Raw genomic sequence first — 21326 nt, 5'->3', positions numbered from 1 at the left:
AGAAAAAAAATAACAAGATTTTATCCCCCAATGCATAGATGGCTCTCTTTTCTACATAAGTTTGGAAGATATAAAATGGATAGGTCTCATTTAATTAGAATATAGAAAACAACCCAGTGATGTCAAGTTTTTTTTTTTTTTCCTTAGGAAAGAGTTCTCTAGTCTTAAAAAGTATTTTTCTAACAAGTCAGTCACATGTCCCAAGTTTCACTTCTGCCCCCGCTTTGTGTCATCTGTGGACTATGCCCAGGCAGCAGGGCCCACTGCTCTACTGTGTTAATTTTAGAAACTCATCGTGTGATTAATGATTTTCAAAGCACAGAAACCCTATGAAGAAGAGGCCCTCTCTCACCTGAACAGGATGAATCCTGGTCTTGGTGCTTCCTATGCCTTCTACTGTGGTGACGGCAGCCCCATACAGAGAACAGATGGGCGTCAGACAGGCGTTGGCTGGATAATGTCTTCACATGAAAAAGAGAAGCACAAACGACATTGTATCTAGTGGGAAAGCAGCACCTCCAATATGGCAGGTTTTATAAGATATTCCAAGTTTTGCATAGACATTTTGCCCTTAGCTCATGGCCATTTTGTAGAAGAAGACTCTGAGGGTCAGAGTGAGTTGCTCAGGATCACAGCTGGAGTGTCACATGGGATTCAAATTAGGCCTCCAATTCTAACTCCAGAATAGTTTCCACTAACTGGTTTTTTTTTTTTTTCCTGTTGACAGAGGGGCTGACATTCATTTCTCTAGTCACATGTGACAATCACCTGGAGCATATTCCGTCTTCCAAGCAGATGCCAGGCCAGGGGTTGCTTGGGCAATAAAGTTAATTTGATATTTTGCCTCAGAAGAAGAAACAGAGAGTGGAACACAGAACTCCTCAGTCCCACAAATGTACTGCTAGAAAATATCTAAGTCAAAAGGACTCCTAAAATGTTCTCATTTTACCAAACAAAATTACAGATGGCCAACAAATATGTGAAACAAAGGTTCAACCTCAATAACAATCAAGAGAGTTTCAAATTAAGCAATGAGAAACCATTTTTATCAAAGAAAATGACAAAGATTTTTAAAAATTGTAATGCGCTAAGAATGCAAAGGTTTGGGAAAATGGAATTCATAGACTGCTGAAAAGGATGTAAATTGATAGAACTGTTCTGAGAAGAATCTTGCTGGAAGCCATAAAAATTTAAAGATGCACTCATCCTTTTACCCTCCAATTTCACCTCTATGGATTTATCATCAAGAAATCATCACAAACATAAATATAAATATATATAGACATATGAGTGCTCACTGATCCACTCCTTTATAATAGTGAAAACCAAACAATAATCTAAGTCAGCACCTTTTGGTGATGGTGATATATATGATAGCACATATACAGCCATTAAAATTATATTTATTATTTTGAAAAGATATTCATAAGAAGTGTAGCAACGGAAGTTTCTAAACTGTACATGCAGTATGCTTCCATAAATATATACACAAAAGAAAGACTGGAAGGATATTAGTAGTGGCAGTGTTAGTCACTCAGTCATGTCCCACTCTTTGCGACCCCATGGACTGTAGCCCACCAGGCTCCTCTGTCCACGGGATTCTCCAGGCAAGAATACTGGAGTGTATTCCCATTCCCTTCTCCAGAGGATCTTCCTGACCCAGGGATCGAAACTAGGTCTCCTGCATTGCAGGCAGATTCTTTACCGAAGTTTGAGCTACAGGGAAGACCTTAGAAGGATATTATTCACTTATAAATAAATGTAAACATTGAGTGCCTACTGTATGCTAGGCAGAGTGACCAGGCAGTGGGATTGATTAGTGGACAACACAGATTAAAATCCCTGCCAAACAGAGTATATCTTCTCACTGAGGGATGATGGAGAATACATATGTACTTGGACAATACATACCCACAGCACACACACGATGAGAAGTACCATGAATACATTAATAAGGGAGCAGGGAGCTGCAGAGGTGAGACGGGGCATGGGTATGGGGGAGGTGATCAGGGAGGGCTGAGAAAGCAACGTTTTTGCTGGAACCTGAATGGTTTGATGCCCATCATTGCATTCCCAGTGTCTACCACAGTTCCTGTCACAGCAGGTGCTCAATGCATATTTACCAAAGGAAGGAAAACAACAAAGTTGAAAGCTACAAAAATTCAACCATATGTGGACTATGCAGCAAGGTACCTTATCTTCTTAGTAATGGGGTTATATCGTGATATCATCACTGTGCAGGCACCACAGCCTCCCCCTCCACAGCCATATTTAGTTCCTGTGAGTCGGACTGGAAAAGCATAGTTAAAGATAATGTGTCTTCCATAATTTTCTTTGTAAAACAGCTCTGACCTTAGGAGACAACATCATCAAACCTTCTTAAATGTACACTTCAGTTCGATACTTACTAATCAAATGACATATGTATATCTTAGCTGCTATTATTTATAATCTTATAAATCCTTGATTTTCATTTGTGTGTATGTGATTTTTTTTTTTTTCTGACTACAGGGCACATGGATCTCAGTTCCCCCACCAGGGACTGAGCCTGTGCCCTCTGCAGTGGAAGCGTGGAGTCTTAGCCACTGGACTGGCAGGAAAGTCCCCCACCTGTGTGTTACGTCTAGTTTCCTCCTCTTTAAAACAACTGGACCTCAGATTGCCAAAAAGAGGGCCAAACTTAAAAGAAGGAAGAGTCTAGACATATCAGTGGCCCTGAGGATCTGTAGGTATGAGTACCTCGCATATCTGTTCTTTCCTTATGTGTGTCTTTGATGACATACAGAGTAAAATGTCAGAGTGTAATTAATTCTTAGAATATTTGTGTCATGTCATCCGCATTTGCTATATTTCTCTGTTTCTCCATGGCAGAAACTGCTAGTTGTTTCCCCATATCTTTTCTCTTATTCTTTCTTGGTAATAGAAATGCTAAATTTTGAGCTACACATGTGGTTGCCTGGAATAAAAAAGGTACATTTTCCCATCCTCTTCTGATGCTTGGTGGGGTCATTAACAATGCTGACCACAGAGATAGAGGCATAATGCTCTGTATAACTGCCAGGAAGGAAATACCCTCAAAGGGAGAGGGTTGCCCCTCCCTCATCCCTGACTTCTTCCTTTGTGCTGGAATTCAGATATGACGGCTGGACCTCAGTTAGTCGTCTATGACCATGAGGAGAAAGCTTCATGCTGAGGAGGGTGAAGTAGCAAGACAGAAAGACCTTAGCCCCTGATAATGCTGTGACATTGTTTTGTTAGCCTGGATTGACCTACCTTCAGGATTCCTTTATGTAAGTATCATAGCCATGAGAATGTGCCTCAACATAGAGACTTCCTCCAACATAGAGGAAAACTGACCAAGAGACCCAGCTGCTGCACTTTGATATCCATCACCCCACTTTTCATCAAGGTCATGACTCCCATGGGCTGCTTCCCACTGAGCTATGGAGATGTGTGGGAGTCCTTGTCAACCACCCTCAGTGGCTTTGATGAATCTGCCTTGGATTATATGCAGTCTGAGACTCCTCCACTCAGCCTTCTCTCTCTTTGTTCCATGTCTAAATCTTCTCTGACTGCCCCTCTATTTCACTCAGGCATTTTTCCTAATAAAACTCTTGCATATATAATCTAATTTTTTGGTGTCTGCTTCCCAGAGACCCTGAAATAACACAGTGAGAAAGAAATAAACTTCTACCTTATTTACTGCTTTTGGGATTTTCTGTCACTCACAAATGAAACAAATCTTAAACATTACACTGGTCCCATGGATAACCAGGAAATTAGTATTCATTACTTTTATGCCCAAAAACCTTGAATGACTTCCAGAAAATTGTTATTATGTTTTTGTTTGAGTTTTGTGCTGTTTGGGGAATTTCACTTTCTCTGGGGAAAAATGTACAAATTCCCATTGTCTCACAAGTTTGCATACAATGTAGTGGGGTCCACAGACTGCTGGAAGCCCACTGGAGTTCATGAACAGCAGAATAAGAATCCATTCCTTAGATTATTTACTTAGGAAGTTTTTTCAAGGTAACATTTTCAGGTTTAATTTCTCCATCGTTCTTTCACTTCCATTTTGGGAGATTTCTGTGCTCTCTTTTTCTAATGGGCATGATGATTAGTCCTTGAAGTTAGAAGAGCAATATTGTGACTCTTAATTCTAATGGATGCTAAATAAAGCTATGTCAGCATCTGTTGCTTTAATTCCTGTTGCTATTCTCCATTTTACCCAATATATTTAATGCCAAAACAGAGATCAGAAAGAACTTGATTCTCTGATAAGCGCAACTGTGCAGTGTCTACAAAACTCAGGTGTAGGACTTTCTCAAAGTAGGGGATATGACTCAGTGTGGCTCTAAAAAGATACTTAAAATATCACTTGATGAAGATATCGGGGTTATACACAGATACACACACACACACATACACAACTCAAAGCAAAGGATACGCTTTTTCCTCAGATATGGCAATAGCATTGTTTCAGGATCAACATTTTTTTCTGTCACCTGTACCAAAAGAAAATAAGAGATTAACACACAAAGTTAGGAGAGTTAGAATATTTACATGGGTGGCTCATGCTAACTTCATGAAGATTCATATTAACTAACTCTTATGTTCTCAACTTGACATAATGTTTGTGGAACACCCGTGATATACAAGTCATCTCTCTTAAGTGTATAGTCTAAATCTTGAGCCCCACCACTACGTTGCTACTGTTCGTGGTCCTGAACTATCACTGTTCTCTAAGGCAGTGGTTGTTTCTAGTAACAAAACACTAGTGACTTCTCTCCAACTTCTACAAAGTCTGAAGCAAGTGAGGGAAAAGATAACAGCAGAACTGAAAATAGCAGACAGAGAGGTAGGGGAGGTCTTCTGGACCTCTGAGAAGTCGATACAGGTTTTTTTTTTTTTAAAGACTTGTTTGTTTATCATATTCAAAGAATTACAGTTTCCAGAAAGAGATCATAACCATCCATTCCTCCCAAATCTAAGAGACAAAAGAGAAGATAAAATGCATATGCCAATTGATACAAATATGTGCAAGCAAAGACACACTTAAGGAGCAAGTTGGTGCGGGCAGTCTAGCAGCATGGCAGTTAAAACAGCAGCACCTAATGGATGGCATGATTGAAATGTCATGATTGGTTATGTTTTCCAAAGTGATCATGTTTTCCCTTTCTTAATTGCAAACTTGGATTTCTTTTAAATTCATAAATAGAAGCATGGTTTTCTTCACAATTTCAGAACTAGAGCTCATCCTTCACCCATGTTATACCAATTTTCCCTACTAGAGAGTAGGTGAAGAGGGTACATATGCTTATTCTATAGATGCATCCTAACCCTCAATTCTAAGTGGCCATAGGCTTGGCAAAGTGAAGTGAAGTGAAGTGAAGCTCAGTTGTGTCTGACTTTTGCGACCCCATGGACTGTAGCCTACCATGCTCCTCCATCCGTGGGATTCTCCAGGCAAAAATACTGGAGTGGGTTGCCATTTCCTTCTCCAGGAGATCTTTCCAACCCAGGGATCAAACCCGGGTCTCCTGCATTGCAGGCAGATGCTTTACCATCTGAGCCACCAGAGAAGCTCACTGGGCAAGGTGAGGCAGGTGCCAATTACCAAGGTTGGATCTGTACCCTAGAGGAAACTGCAATATGATATGGATGAAATGATTTGTGTGTGTGTGTGTGTGTGTGTACACATACTGCAATACAAGAAAACTGTGAAGTGCCCTCAGGTATCCCCAACTTAATTGGCCCTCAGATGGAATTCTACATTTTATTTCCCAAACTTACCTCTTCCCTACTTTTCCTGAACTTGTTTAATAGATTCACCATCTCCTAGGTCAGCCAAGCTTAAAAAGCCTGTGCTATGTTCTATGTTTCCCTTCCTTCAATCCACCACAATCAGCATCACCAAGTCCTGGCCATTTACACTTCCAGAACAATTCTCTAAACACCCTTCACTTCTCCTGTCACTCCCCGAAATCCACTCTTATTACCTCCAGCCAACAATGATAACAGCTGCCTAACAGGTCTGTCCGCATTCTTGGCACCCAGGATGCCACCCTCTATACCACTACCAGAATGACTTCTCTAAAATCCAAATCTGCTCATCTTCTGTGTCTGCCTAAATCCAACATTGACTCCTGGCCGCCACGCTGCTGTGCTGGGAATTCCTGAATCATTCAGGGTGCTTGCTAAATTGAAACCTTTATCAGATCAGGATTTCCAGGAGAGAGAACCAGAAAACGTGCATGTTTAAGAAATACACTGAGTAGGTGAATTTCTACCAGCTTCTGGAATAGGAGAAGAAATTCAAACTCTTTCCCATAGCTATAAGACTTCTTTGATAAACTTTCCATCATCTGCCACTCAACCCATGTACCTTGAACTCTGGTCACATGTACTGTTACCAGAAGTGGCTGGTCCTAGTAGCGCAGGGACTTTTATCTTTTGCTTATAGGATTACCACTGCCCTGAAAGTCCTTCCTCTCTTCTCTACTTGTAAGAATCTTGGATGCCATTTGAAGCCCTGCTCAGATGTTCTCTCCTGTGGGCTGTGTAAGCATCTAATATTTGCCTTCCACTCTCTGCTCCAAGCAACCATCCTCCTCTGTGCTCCCATGGTCAGTGTCCACACATCTTTCACAGAACCTGTTACCCTACATCACAATTATTTGTGTATGCATCAGCCTCTCTTGATCCTGAGAGAAATCACCATCCACTATTCTTCATGTCTAACACTGAACTAGGTGCTGGGGGTATATGATAAGGATGTAACACATGTTAATTAATTTTAATGAATAACTTGATATGTATAATTTGCTATGAGGACATTAAGGAGGGAGGGATGATATCTCACAGGCTGGGACATAATAAAATGGAGAAGAGCCAATAATGGTGGCAGAAACGTTTAGTTGTCTCTCCTAGCAGGCTTTCTTTCTTCCTCATGCCTGGAATAAAGATGAAATGGTTAGAATGCCAGCAGCTACTTTAGACCCTAAGGCAACACATTAATGGCAACAGGGAAAAAAGAAGAAACTTGGATCTTAGATGGCATTATGAAGCTTCTGAACCAGCCCAGAATGCAATGTCTCTCTCCAGTTATCCTTTATGTAAAAGTAAAAATGACTTGTACCTTATCTGAACTACTTAGTTTTGAGTTTGAGTTATTTTCAGCTGAAACTAATCTTAATTCATACATATGATGGTGAATCCACAGAGGCCCAATTTTAAGGGAGAGATAGGATCTGTGTAACAAGGAAGAGCATTTTAGGCTTGAGAGATATTTGTGTTTTCATGTGGAATTAATGGAAAAGCAGATTTTGCTTGTTTGGGTATTTGTTCCAAGAGATGTCTCAAGAGATTGGAGTCTGGCTTAAAGGACTACTGACTTGAAATGTGTTTATTTTTCTTGATTTGGTGATTGGTACATTTGGAGGAGGCAAGTGGGGCAGGGATCTGGCATGCACCCTGTCTTGGCAGGAGTGAAACAGGGAGGTCAGGATTCTGATGGTGGCTGGGGAGTGGGAGGCAATGAGGAAAGGAGTTTTCCTTACTGACTCTGGTTGAGAGAGCTGATACCAGCTCTCAAGTCAGGGTCATTGCAGGTTCTTGTCTCAGCAAAACCTTGCATGTTACAAGGTGAGCATGTGTCCCTGTGTATCTCCACTGGCCCTTTGGGAGATGTCAAGTTCACATTACACAAAGTTGAGAAATGGCCTTCCTCTGTGCAGGGCTCATGACTTGTGAAGGGGGCGCCTTGCCAGATACAAGACAGAGGCAGAAAGAGGAAGGAAAAAGGAGATCAGGAGGAGAGAGAAAAGGGAAAAGAACAGAACATAAGGAAAGCCAAGAGGAGGAAAATGGGCAGAAATGGTGTATATTGTGGGATATCATAGCTTTGGAATTGGGAAAGAGGTTGGAGGGGACGACCAGTGAGGACATTTGCTCGAGGCCACAAAACTGCTGAGTGTCAGAGCAGAGAGTACAGGATTCAAATCCATGCCTAACTAGTTCCAAAGCCCATATCTTCGATCTCTACACTTCACTGCCTCATAGAACAACTTGTTCCAGTTCCTGAGATACGTTGTGATGTGGCATCTAGGGCATAATTTATTCATGGGCTCTTCCTCCTTCAACTCCAGGTGAGTGAACTGGGTTATCTACTCTGGAGGCTACAGGTGAAGATTTCAGAAATCTCTCTGCAACTAGGTCTCTGATCAACGTATTCGGCCTAAGCCCCTGCCCAATGACACATTTTGGTGACTTGGGAATGAAAAGTGAAAGTGTTAGTCACTCAGTAGTGTCTGACTCTTTGGGACCCCACAGACTATAGCCCACCAGGCTCCTCTGTCCATGGAATTCTCCAAGAAAGAATACTGGAGTGGGTTGCCATTCCTTTCTCCAGGAGATCTTTCCGACCCAGAGAACAAACCTGGGTCTCCCGCGTTGCAGGCAGATTCTTTACCTTCTGAGCCCAGGGAAACCCAGTGACTTGGGGGGATACTACAAAAAGCACAGAGCAGAGGGCAGTCACATCAGTCTCCTAACTGGCTTCAAAGCTTCTTTTCAAGGGCAAGACTCTAATCCCAGAGGTTATGTTTGACTTCATGACCCCTGTTCCTGGTGGCTTTTTCCTCTTTTATCAACATCCCCTCACTCTCTGATTCAGGGACTTTATTCTAATTCTATCCATGAGGCAATCAGGTTTGCTTGCCAGGATTGAAGCACATACCTAACAGAATTTGGAAGGGAGGGGCAGGAAAGAGAAAGGGTGACATAAGTTAACAGGGCAACTGCAAAAACAAAATCAGTATTTCTAATATGCACATTCCAAACGATCATAGGATGTTTGGCCATAGATGAAACAAGCCCACAGATAAGAACCAGCTCATTTGTTTTTAAAAATCAATAGAATACAAACTATTATTAGCTGTTATGTTAAAAATTCCACTACAGTTTGTTTGGGAGCAGGGGAGGGAGGAGGGGGAGAAGAAGCTAGACTCAAACACCTATTTCCTCCTTTAACCAAAACCCTTACCATCACCTAAAAAGCCCTAGTCATCTGGCCCCTGGCCACATCTCCAGGCCCTCTAGTCTCCTTGCTGTCCCCTGAACATGAAGAAAGCCTTGTCTCTGAGGATTTTTGCACCTTTTTCTTTGGACAAACAAGGATTCAATTCCAGCTCTAACTCCTAGGGAGACAATATAACTTATTTCCTTGGTGTAGAGTGCCTTTCCCTCAGATGCCTGCTCCTTACTTCATACTGGTGACCACCCAAATGTCAGCCTCTCATCCGGTCTTAAACATCCATCCTGCCTGAAGCACTAGCTCGCATCCATTTTCTGTCCCCTCACTATGCTTTGTTTTGCATCCTGGCATTTATCACTGCCTGACATGATACATTTCCATTTATTTATATGCTTGTTGTCTGCCTCCCCAAAGGGACGTGGTCATTTCTGAGCTCGGTTGAGTCCCCTGAGGACACTGAGCACTCGCACATGCATGTACATGCTCAGTCGCTCAGTCATGTCTGACTCTTTGCGACCCTAGGGACTGGAGCCTGCCAGGCTCCTCTGTCCATGGGATTTCCCAGGCAAGAATACTGGAGTGGGTTGCCATCTCCTCCTCCAGGGGATCTCCCCCTCCCCAGGAACTGAATCCCCATCTCCTGCATTAGCAGGCGGAGTCTTTACCACTGAGCCACCTGGGAAGGCCATACTGGCCTAGAGCAGGCCCTTAAATCAGTGGATTAAAAACTCACTACCATTCTTTGTGAAGTAAGTAGTACTATCTCCTTTTATCAGAGGAACTGAGGGTAGGTTATATTGTCTCCCTAGGAGTTAGAGCTGGAATTGAATCCTTGTTTGCCCAAATAAAAAGGCCACAGTTGTGTCTACTGCACCATTTGGTTATGCAAAAGAAGAAAAAATGATACCATAAGACCACTTCAAACTCACCCCCCACCCCAATCCTTATCATGGTTCACTCTCACAGCAGTCCTGTGAGGGGATCCTAATGGCCCGCCTTCAGCAAAGTTCAGGAAAAACAAACTCATCTTATCCAGTGTGAAACTCAGGCAACAGGTACAGAGGAAAGTTTTATACAGGACCTAGAATTTACATGATTTGGGGAAATCCTTTTTTTTTGGGGGGGGGGAATCCTCTTTAAGAAAAATGATACAAAATCCAAATTCGAAATTAAGCTCAGGGCTTTAGAAGAGGCCTCACAAGTGAGAGGCCGTGATATTTGACTTTCCTTAGTTTCCTGGTGAGTCTCAGGGCCAGTCAGGGAAAGTCAGGCTCTCCCTGACTCAGACACAGGGATCACTAGGGCTCTGAAGGCCGGGTAACACAGCCCTTGCCCCATTGTTTGCTTTTAAGGAAGCCTTTTCACCTTCTTGGGCTTCCCTGAGAGCTCTGTTGGTAAAGAATCCACCTGCAGGAGACCCCGGTTCAATTCCTGGGTTGGGAAGATCCCCTGGAGAAGGGAAAGGCTACCACTCCAGTATTCTGGCCTGGAGAATTCCATGGACTGTATAGTCCATGGGGTCGCAAAGAGTCGGACACGACTGAGCCTCTTTCACTTCACTTCACTTTGACCTTCTTGCTGAGGTATCCCCCTTGCAAAGTGCTGGGACAACATGAAGAGTAAGCGGTCTGTGGCTTCCTGCGTGGGCGTGTTTTAAAGGATTCTCTGGGGGCTTTGCTGCCTCCAAACCTCGGGCAACGGCTGGAATTGCCCCAGGGGATCTACGGAGCGAGCTTGGCTTCCGAGAGGACCCTGGAGTCCCCAGAGCCGGACATGGGCTCAGCGCTTCCAGGTGCTGTAACTTTGGAGACGATGGGAATAAGTCTTGGTGAATCCATCTCTGCGGCCCTGTCCTGACTCCAGACTGCTCTCCGCTCACCCAAACGCACCCAAGAGCCGAGGCCTAACGAAAGACGTTCCCGTCTACTGATGGGTTTGACAAGGGGAAGATTCGGGAGTACTGACTCTGCTGAATAAGAACAATCATTTCTCTTCCTGTTGATGGGGTGTGGTGGGCTTGGGAATCAGCCCTCCGTCTAGGAAGGAGAGGGGAAAGGAACATCAGGAAGGCGGGGGCCCAAAGATCCAGGCAGACCTAGAAAACGCTTCTCTTCCCTGCTCCTACGGTGCAGGTGGGACGCGCAGGCAAACCCGCGTGCAGCCCAGGGCCCGGCGCCCCAGCACCGGGAGACCCGGCGGGACAGGATGGGCAGCGCGCTCACCTTGCGGCCGTTCACGTAGAAGAGCAGCTCGGCGCCCCCTTCCATGGTGGTGGGGTCCGAGGGTCCGAAGGTTCCCCAGGAGGAGTCGCCGGCACCGGGGCCCCGACACGCAGAAGGGGTCGAAGGAGCCTAAAGTGCAACCACTCTCGAGGGCTCAAGTCCCACTTTAGATGCAAAGTTCCGGGAGCGCCCTGCGAGGAAAACTCTCCGCGGATCCCAGAACGTCATCGCCCGGCTCCCTCCGCGCTGAGACCATTGGCTGGGATCTTTGGAGGCGGTCCTGAATTCCTCCCCCAAGGCGCCAGGCTTCTGTGCTGCCTTCCCCCGCCTCTTAGCGGGTACTGCAGGTCCTGTGACGTCGCTTCAGTCGTCGTCGTATGTTAGTACATTTTAATGGCTTTCCAGCTAGATTTGAAGTCCGGGAACAGTAGGAGTTTTTTTGTATCTCCGCTCCCACCATGCCTGCCGCAGTCTGTACTTTTAATAGTTGATACCAACCTAGATAGCATATTGAAAAGCAGAGACATTATTTTGCCAACAAAGGTCCGTCTAGTCAAGGCTATGGTTTTTCTAGTGGTCATGTATGGATGTGAGAGTTGGACTGTGAAGAAAGCTGAGCACCAAAGAATTTATGCTTTTGAACTGTGGTGTTGGAGAAGACTCTTGAGAGTCCCTTGGACTGCAAGCAGATCCAACCAGTCCATTCTAAAGGAGATCAGTTCTGGGTGTTCTTTGGAAGGAATGATGCTAAAGCTGAAACTCCAGTACTTTGGCCACCTCATGCTGAGTTGACTCATTGGAAAAGACTCTGATGCTGGGAGAGATTGGGGGCAGGAGGAGAAGGGGACAACAGAGGATGAGATGGCTGGATGGCATCACTGACTCGATGGACGTGAGTCTGAGTGAACTCCGGGAGTTGGTGATGGACAGGGAGGCCTGGCGTGCTGCGATTCATGGGGTCGCAAAGAGTCTGACATGACTGAGCGACTGAACTGAACTGCAACTATCACAGTCGACACCGCTTTGCAAGAGAGGTACTTAAGGACAACAGAGGGTTTTATAACTTTCTCTCACACTTTAAGATATAATTATTGCGGGGTTTTTTTTTTAATATCAAGAGCTACCTTGATATAAACTATTTTTAAAGTTTTATCATTATTCTTAATTTCCCCAGTAAATAACCATAACGTTTATTTGGTAAGTGTCAATAGTGATGTAAACCATCTCGAAGACTTTAAAGTAAAAGTTGGAAAATACTGAAATGCATAAAAATAAAAGTCACCCGTGTCCACAACAGAATTTAACTTTCTGGTCTATTTTTACATTTTTGAAATCTGCACTATAACACCTTTTAAAAATTCAAATGGATTCAAACTCTTTCCCAGACTTCTCTTTAACATACCTAGAACATTTTGCTATCTCATTTATGTAAACATATACATTTTATTGTGAAAATTTCTAAAATTTTGTACATAAAAGAATACAACTAGCATCCCCATACACCTGACTCACTGAGCTTTGAAAACATTCGTTTTGCCACACTCCCACATTTTTTCTGAAATATTTTAAAGCCCAATTTCAAACACATTATTTACCTCTAAATACTCCAATATGCATTAAAATGTTTTTTCTTAAAAGCCAAAATGCCAACATATAACAAAATGAATATTTTAACATCTTTAAATTTACCAGGGTCTTAAAAAAAATGCCTTTTCCCATTTGATGTCCTTGTTGTCTCTTTAACATTTTTAAATCTAAAATAGTCTCCTCACCCACTGCTCCTTTTTAATGCTATTAACGTGTTATTTTCTTGGGTTCCAAAATCACTGCAGATGGTGACTGCAGCCACGAAATTAAAAGATGGGTTGCTCCTTGGAAGAAACACTATGACCAACCTAGACAGCATATTAAAAAGCAGAGACGTTACTTTGCCTACAAACGTCCCTCTAGTTAAAGCTATAGTTTTTTTTCCAGTAGTCTTATGTATGGATATGAGAGTTGGACTATAAAGAAAGCTGAGCACCAAAGAATCGATGCTTTTGAACTTCGGTGTTGGAGAAGACTCTTGAGAGTCCCTTGGACTGCAAGGAGATCCAACCAGTCCATCCTAAATGAAATTAGTCTTAAATATTTATTGGAATGACTGATGCTGAAGCTGAAGCTCCAATACTTTGGCCCCCTGATGGGAAGAACTGACTCACTGGAAAAGACCCTGATGCTGGGAAAGATTGAAGGCAGGAGGAGAAGGAACGATGGAGGATGAGATGGTTGGATGGCATCACCGATTGAATGGACATGAGTTTGAGCAAGCTCCAGGAGTGGGTGATGGACAGTGAAGCCTGGTGTGCTGCAGTCCATGGGGTCGCAAAAAATCGGATACAACTAAGCGACTGAACTGAACATGCTGAAGAAGAAACCAGGTCAGTTGTCCTATGGAACGAATACGCTGTATTTAATATGGCTGGTTGCTTCTCCCTGGTGTTCTTTCTTCTTCCATCCTGACTTCCAGTATCTTGTCTATGGGTCTAAAGCCTTTGATTAAATTCAGATTCAATTTTTTTCACTTCTTGGGTTTTATAATTGTATCTCTTTTTTGCTTATGCCAAAAATCATGATTCTAAAACGTTGACATAATTGCTTTACCTTGTCCTTAGATCTGATCTATTTCAAAACAACCACATCAATATTATGACAGCAATAAGATTACTGAATAAAAGTTTAAGATGTCTTTACAGTTTTTAGAGTATACCCTAAAAAAGGTACACATTTAATTTTTTCTAAGGTAGGTTATCTGTTGAACACCTTCCCCCTAGAGTCCTGGAACTCTTCCTCCAAGTCTTTAAGTTTCAATAATTCCATTCTTTTCTCTATATTCCCTCAGCCCCAGAGATGGTGGGTGCTTCCCATAGTTACTTCCTATATTATACACCACTAGTCTAATACCGTCTCCATCCACACCAAAAGTCATCTGACACTCATTCATAATTTATTAAAAAAGCACCAAATAAAATAATAATTGATAGGTAATACTTTAATGTGATTATAAGCATACACAAACAGCTCATTTCACAGCATCTTACTTATGCAGTAAAGCCAGAGGCATTCCTATGAAAATCAGGAACAAGACAATGATATCCACCATTCTCACTGCTATTAACACTAAATATAAGGTAGCAGCCATGCAGTTACATAAGAGAAAGCAGTGAGAGGCCTAAGAATTGGAGAGAAAGGAGGAAAAATAGCCCGGTTTTCAAATATATATATAAATATATATCTGGAAAATAGTATAAACAATAAGTTTAGTAATTAACATACAGAAATCAGTAATCTTCATATATACAAGTGATAATCAATTAGAAAAGAGACTCAAAGATTCCCTTTATATGTATTACCAGGAAAAAAGAATGCCAAGACATCAAGAAATGGCCCCTAAAGTCCCTATAAGACAAAGATAGAGGGGCATAAGAAGACAGAAACTAGTAGAGGGAACAGAAAATTGAGAAATAAGTTTAAGTGTATATGGAAATACAACATTGAAAAATGTGGGACTTCAAATCAGTAGTGGAAAACTTTTTAATTAACGGGCAATCCTTTGGGAAAAGGTCAAAAATTGGGTTCATATCTCACCATAAAACAAAATCCACATGAATCAGAAATTTAAATGTCAAAACAAAATGAAACCATGGGTAAATGCCTCTCTTAATCTGGGAACAGGAAAACTTTCTTAATGTGACTGAGTTCCAACAATAAAAGATTATAAGTCTGATACAATGAAAACTAATTTGCATGGGAACAACAACAACAAAAAGACAAACCTCATGGAAAGGAGGAAAAAATAGAAACACTAGGAAACCAAATACCAGATAATGACAGAGATTCAAAGCCTTCAAGTAATAATAATACAGGAAATGAAAAACTATCAGGGTGCCACGCTCTAAACTAGTGTAAATTGTTCCTTTAATAAAGCATGTAGCCTCCATTCAACACACACTGTTGATAAATGAGTAAGTTCTATGGGACTCTGTGGTCTTACAACTGTTTCTCAAAGTTTGGTCCTAGGACAGTCTGCCCCAGCATTATCTGAGGTGTTTGTTAAACAAAATGTAGATTTCTTGGGCTCATTCTTTTAGTTGCTGGATATTTAGTTGCTGGATATAAGAAAGCTTTTCCATCTAGGCAGAAGAGATTTTTATTAATCACTTCAATACAGTAAGCTATGTTTGTTAATCTCAGATACGAATAGGATTTACTACGTTTTAATACTGGAATAATAAGTGATCTTTAAAGTTACAAAAACCAAATTCAAAAGCACCTGAGAGATAAACCTACTCAAGTCATCAGATTACATATAATGGAAGTAATGCAGCAGGTGACAGTAAACAAGTAATTTTGAAAGCTGAAGAATGAAGAGTGAGAGAAAACTGGCCAGGGCAGAAGGTGACTTTTAAAATCTTATAGGTGTTCACATTTACTGAATGGTTTTAAAAACAAAATAAAACAAAACAAGGTAGTTTGGTGTATAACAAGATAATCAGTGCAAAAGTATTTATAATACATTTTATTCGGTTAAAAGGTTAATAGCTATTGTTTAGTTAAAGGTTGTTTGGTTGAAAGGAGATTAAATGAGCAGGAAGATAAGTTATAAGATGACCAAAATAACTTAAAGTCCTTAATATTACAAAATAGCTATTTAATGCATATTATCTATACATAAAAATAAACACTCCACAGAAAAGCAGGAGATGAAAAAAAAAAAAAAAACCCAGAACTTTTCATCATGCTTTTCATCTTCTTGATCCTAGTTAGATCCCTGTTTTGAACTGCTATGGTTTGAGAATTCAGGAAAACCAGAATGTATAAATTCACCTCATCTTCTCATCTTCCTGCAAAGTAGAAAAAAAGGAAGATTAACAACCACCTAAAGCTAATGTTTTTGCTGCAAAGTATGGAAAGGAAAATTGCTGCATCATAAAAATAAAATGCAGATTCCTCAAACCACAAGCTGTGTCACATATTTAAAATATTCTATGACAGGGGGAATTACAGATGAGGTTTAAGAGAAATTAATCAATCCAGGTTTTAAACATTACATGTTTTACCATATATTTCCTTTTAATTATGAACTTTAGCATACATATAATATATGAAAATGTACAATTTAAAACTACAAATGCTGATACACCAACATCCAGGTTAAGAAATAAACTCTTACCACATCTCACAAGCCTCTGGTGTGCTCCTTCCCACTGTTCTCCTCTTTGGGAGACAAAATCACAGCTCTCTCATCTCCCAAGAACTGACCACTATTTTGAATTGAGTTCATCAATCCCTTGTTGAATTACTAGCAGGAATAGTGGCATTCTTGACTTGTTCTTAAGTGTAAATACCTCTATTGTCTCCCCATTAAACAAGATACTGGCTGATTAGGGTATGCAAGTACAATTCATCATTTTATGAAAGTATCCTTCAATGTCTATTGCGTATTTTAATCATGAGTGACTACTGAATTTTGTCAAAGCCTTTTTCAGTATCTATGAAAAAAATCATATGCTTTATTTTCTTAGACTTATTAACATGGTACACGATGATAAGTTTTCTAATATTAAACCAACTTTGCATTCCTGGAATACACCTTACTTGGTGGGTTTATGTTTTTCATAGCATGGTGTTGGATATGCTTTTGTAATTGGGCCATGAACACTGAAGAGGAGTATGTATTCTCTCTTCTCAGAGTGTGGACTTTGATATGTAAACTGTAAGATTTACCCGACTAATTATGTTGTTTAGATCTCCATCTCCTTACTAATTTTCTGCCCACTTTATTTGCTTTATATTGAATAGTATATAAAAATTTATTCATGTATTCCTATCTGTCTTTATGTATCTCCTATAGTTTTTGCTTCATGAAAGTATTTGTTATGCTATTTGGTATATAATATCATAACTATTTATATATTCTTTGTGGATTAGGGCTTTTACTATTAAAAATATCCCCTTTGTTATGTTCAGTTCTTTGGGACTTAAGAGATAAAAACTTTAAAAGATATTTGTATTACTTTCCTGATAACTGCTCCCATCCTCAATGCCTATGATGACCATTCCATAACATATTGTAAGCAGTCTTCATCAGGATTTATTCTGACTGGGGGCCTATCAAAAGCTATGATATACCTGCTGCATGCCATTCCCAGTCCAAAAAGAAAAAGCGGCAACTGGATTATTATTCTTAGTATTTATCCTTATGTACATTGTGTTATTTGCTTTTTAAAAATTTACCAACAAAACTGATTGCCAGATAATCTGCATGCCCAGTAGATCTAAATTAAAATAGAACACTAATTCATAAGAGCATTTTATTATATTTAGTTTAGAATAGGTAGCTCTTTTAAAAGAACTTATTAACTATTACCTAGCTGTAAACAGGAATGAGAAAAATCTCTCCAAATTGATATGGAGTGATTTCTAGAATGAATTGATAAGAAGCAAAGCTCCCCAAAGCAGCTAGGTATACTTACTACCTTTATGCAAGAAAAAGGAGGATATATGCATATTTGCTTATTTGTGCACAAGAAATACATAACCTAGAAACAAAAGGAACTGGTTATCCACAGGAGGTAATAAAAATAGGGTAGAAAGTAGGAGTAATGGGAATAGGGTAGTAGGAATGAAAGAAGTAATACTTCTCGGCAGCTTTGGAAAACCATCTAGCAATTCTTCAAACAAACATGATGGCTCAGTGAGTAAAAGAATCTGCCTCCAATGCAGGAGACACAGGAGATGCAGGTTCGATCCCTGGGTTGGGAAGATCCCCTGGAGAAAGAAAATGGCAAGCCACTCCAGTATTGTTGCCTGAAGAATCCATGGACAGAGGAGCCTGGTGGACTACAGTCCAGAGTCACAAAGAGCTGGACATGACAATATAAGTGTGTACACACACGGCATATGACTTAGCAATTCCACAACTAGGCATATACCCAAGAGAAATGAAAACATATACACACAAAAGCTCACAAATGTTTGCAGCAGCATTATTTATAATAGCCAAAAAGTGGAAACAAGTAAATTACCATCAACAGACAAATGGATAAGTAAAATGTGGTGTATTTTCAATAGAATATTTTATCCAGTCACAGAAAGGAATGAAATACTACTCATACATGTTCATCAGGAATGAATCTTGAAAACATTATGCTCAGTGAAAGAGGCCAGTCACAAAGACCACATATTATATGATTTCATTCATATGAAATGGCTGAAGAGGACATCTGTAGACACAGGAATTAGGTGATCAGTTGGTTGTCTAGGGCTGAGGGATACAGCAATGACAGCTAAAGGGCATGGGGTTTCTTTCTGAAATGAAGAAGTGTTTTTAAATTGACTGTGGTGATGGTGTACATGTCTGTGAATCTACTGAAAAACCACTGAAATGTACACTTTAAATGGATGAAATATATGGTATGTGAACTGTAGCTCAAAAAAGCTGTTTTTTAGAAAAGCCCTTGGTCCTTCATTTTTGACTGGCTTCTCTTGCACACTCTTACACTACTGACATCTGCTGGTTATTTTTTAAAAATACATGTTAAAACAATCAATGTCTTTAATTTTATTTATAAAGAAGCAAATACTGAGACAATGCAAAGAGAAAATTTGAGGATATCTCTATCCTTTTAAAAATACCATCCCAAATATGATCAGGTTCTCTGAAATAGCTATTTATCCCTGGAAAAAATAGGATTTTTGAATTAAATGTTTGTAAAAGGCATTTGGACATTTTTGAGATAATCAAGGAAATGGGAATAGGGATTTGCTATTAGATGACAATGAAGAATTATTGATAATTTTTCTAGTTGTGATTACTGTTGTCCAGTTTTATTAAGTTCTTGTTTTCTAGATATATATATATATATATATATATACACATACACACACACACACACACACACACACACACACACATATATACACACACACACACACACACACACACACACACAGAAGTGTTTTAGGAATTAAATGCCTCAATATTAGGGATATGCTTTAAAGACACTACAACAGAAAACAGATGGTAAAAGTAAATATGGCAAAATATTGGTAATTCTCAAAGCTGAGGGATAGATAAATGGGGGGGGGGGGAGACTTTTCCCTCTCTTTGAGGATATATTTGAGGTTTAAAAAAAAGAGAGGGCTGTTACACTTTGAGACTAAAGGACATACAAACCACTCTGAATTCTTCTAAAGACAAGGTAGAAAATAAAGAGAGGTAACAATTAACGAGGAGTTTGCAAATTGTAGGCAACAAAAAATGTTTAAGCCTGTTAAAAGAAGGCATTTCTTCAAATCTTACCCACATCATACCACATCATATTACATGTCAGCAATAATATATGACATTCATACTCAAAACTGTTCAAATACAGGCAGGAATCCTTTTAAAAGCATGTATTTTATAGCACCACACTGAAATCATTTTTACGTCATTGAAATACTCACCCTTTGAGACTTGGCTCCTTTAAAGAGAGAGGAGTACACCTTCTTCTTCGGCTTGGCAGCTCTGAAGATAGGTCTTCTACCTTGTTTTCAAATTTAGCAGCGGTATTTGAAACAAAACTGGTATTTGTCAAGTCTTGTAGCATTCTAACACCTGAAAAGAGTATTGTTTTCAAAAATATTTTTAATAGTATAGAGATATTGAAATATATATAGGATATTTACTGGTTTATAAATGATTGGTATCAAATGTTTCAATTTAATCAAGTTATAACTTTGAATTTTATTAAAGTAGCACTGAAATTATCTGTAAATCAGTTTTTTTTCCTAACAATAATGAGAGGAAGAGACTTACCATCTAAAACAAACTATCAAAGTAGTAGCCTGTAATATTTTTATACTAAAATCATTTAGGCTGATAGAAATTCTTTATGATTCAATTTGATGTTAATGACTGCTCACACTATGAAAGGCAACATGAGAAACAGGTGAAAGACAGCTTACCAATCTCTACAATGTCCTGCAACTCGAGACCTTTGCACTTCTTTTGCATCAGTATTCCTTTTACCTGGAACAGTCTTATCCATAAAAATCCTAGTGTTCTACATACATCTATTGAAATGTTACACTTCTGGTAGAAAAATTTAATTGATATGGGAATTGTCCAATATAGCAACATTTCCAATAAGAAAAGTCAAAGTGAAAGTTGCTCAGTCATGTCCAACTCTTTGTGACCCCATGGAATTCTCCAGGCCAGAATACTGGAGTGGGTAGCCTTTCCCTTCTCCAGGGTATCTTCCCAACCCAGGGATGGAACCCAGGTCTCCCGCCTTGCGGGCAGATTATTTACCAGCTGAGCCATGAAGGAAGACCAAGAATACTGGAGTGGCTAGCCTATCCCTTCTCCAGAATTTCCGAACCCAGAAATCAAACTAGGGTCTCCTGATTTGCAGGCAGATTCTTTACAAAATGAGCTATCAAGAAGTCCTTAGTAACAATAAAGATTTTAAGAGGAAAAAGTGAGGTAAGTAATGTTATATATAGTGTGATTTCAAATATATATTTTAAAATGCATAGATTCAAGTCTGCATGCATATGGCAAAATGTTGACTGCAGTTCTTCTGGGTGATGGTTTTTCCTCCTATTTTCTGATTCTCTACTTTCAATTTTCTGCAATGAGCATTATTTTAATAACTGGAGAAAATAAGAAACACTAAACCTAAAAATCCTATCTATCCTTTTAGGTCCTAAAGTGCTATGTATTTGATGACGCCTCTACAGGTTTCTCTAGCCAAAACTATTCCCCATCATTACATCCCTTCATATGTGTGCTTTTATTAAAGCATTTGCCATGTTTAAACACTGTACTTTTCCATACATGGATGAGGAAAGGGAGCTGGTATTCTTAATTTTTAATCCTCTAAAACACCTAAATTTTTTTTTTTTTTTGGCTTTACCCAGTGCCATGCAAGATAGGTCCCTGACTGGAGATGAAACCTGTGCACCCTGCAGTGGAATCTTAACCACCAGACCACCAGTAAAGTCCCTAGAATAATGTTTTGATAATACTAAATGTATGCTGT

General features: G+C 40.0%; 2 protein-coding genes across 2 annotated transcripts in view; both read right to left on the bottom strand.

The window, feature by feature from the left end:
* Positions 1-11564, bottom strand: part of AOX1 (aldehyde oxidase 1) — a 71822-nt gene extending 60258 nt beyond the window's left edge. The window contains exons 1-4 of the mRNA XM_061381191.1: positions 11257-11564; positions 4448-4505; positions 2194-2290; positions 353-461 (exon numbers count right to left, since the gene is read on the bottom strand). Coding sequence (XP_061237175.1) covers positions 353-461; positions 2194-2290; positions 4448-4505; positions 11257-11301 — 309 coding nt within the window. The 5' untranslated portion in view covers positions 11302-11564. The remainder of the gene's footprint in view (positions 1-352; positions 462-2193; positions 2291-4447; positions 4506-11256) is intronic.
* A 2702-nt stretch (positions 11565-14266) lies between these two features.
* The window catches only part of SGO2 (shugoshin 2), a 28967-nt gene continuing 21907 nt past the window's right edge, over positions 14267-21326 (bottom strand). The window contains exons 8-9 of the mRNA XM_061381159.1: positions 19747-19897; positions 14267-16139 (exon numbers count right to left, since the gene is read on the bottom strand). Of these exons, the coding sequence (XP_061237143.1) occupies positions 16124-16139; positions 19747-19897 (167 nt within the window). The 3' untranslated portion in view covers positions 14267-16123. The remainder of the gene's footprint in view (positions 16140-19746; positions 19898-21326) is intronic.

The sequence above is a fragment of the Bos javanicus genome, chromosome 2, assembly GCF_032452875.1.
Source record: "Bos javanicus breed banteng chromosome 2, ARS-OSU_banteng_1.0, whole genome shotgun sequence".
Taxonomy (NCBI): Eukaryota; Metazoa; Chordata; class Mammalia; order Artiodactyla; family Bovidae; genus Bos; species Bos javanicus.
This window is presented reverse-complemented; position numbering and strand designations above follow the sequence as displayed.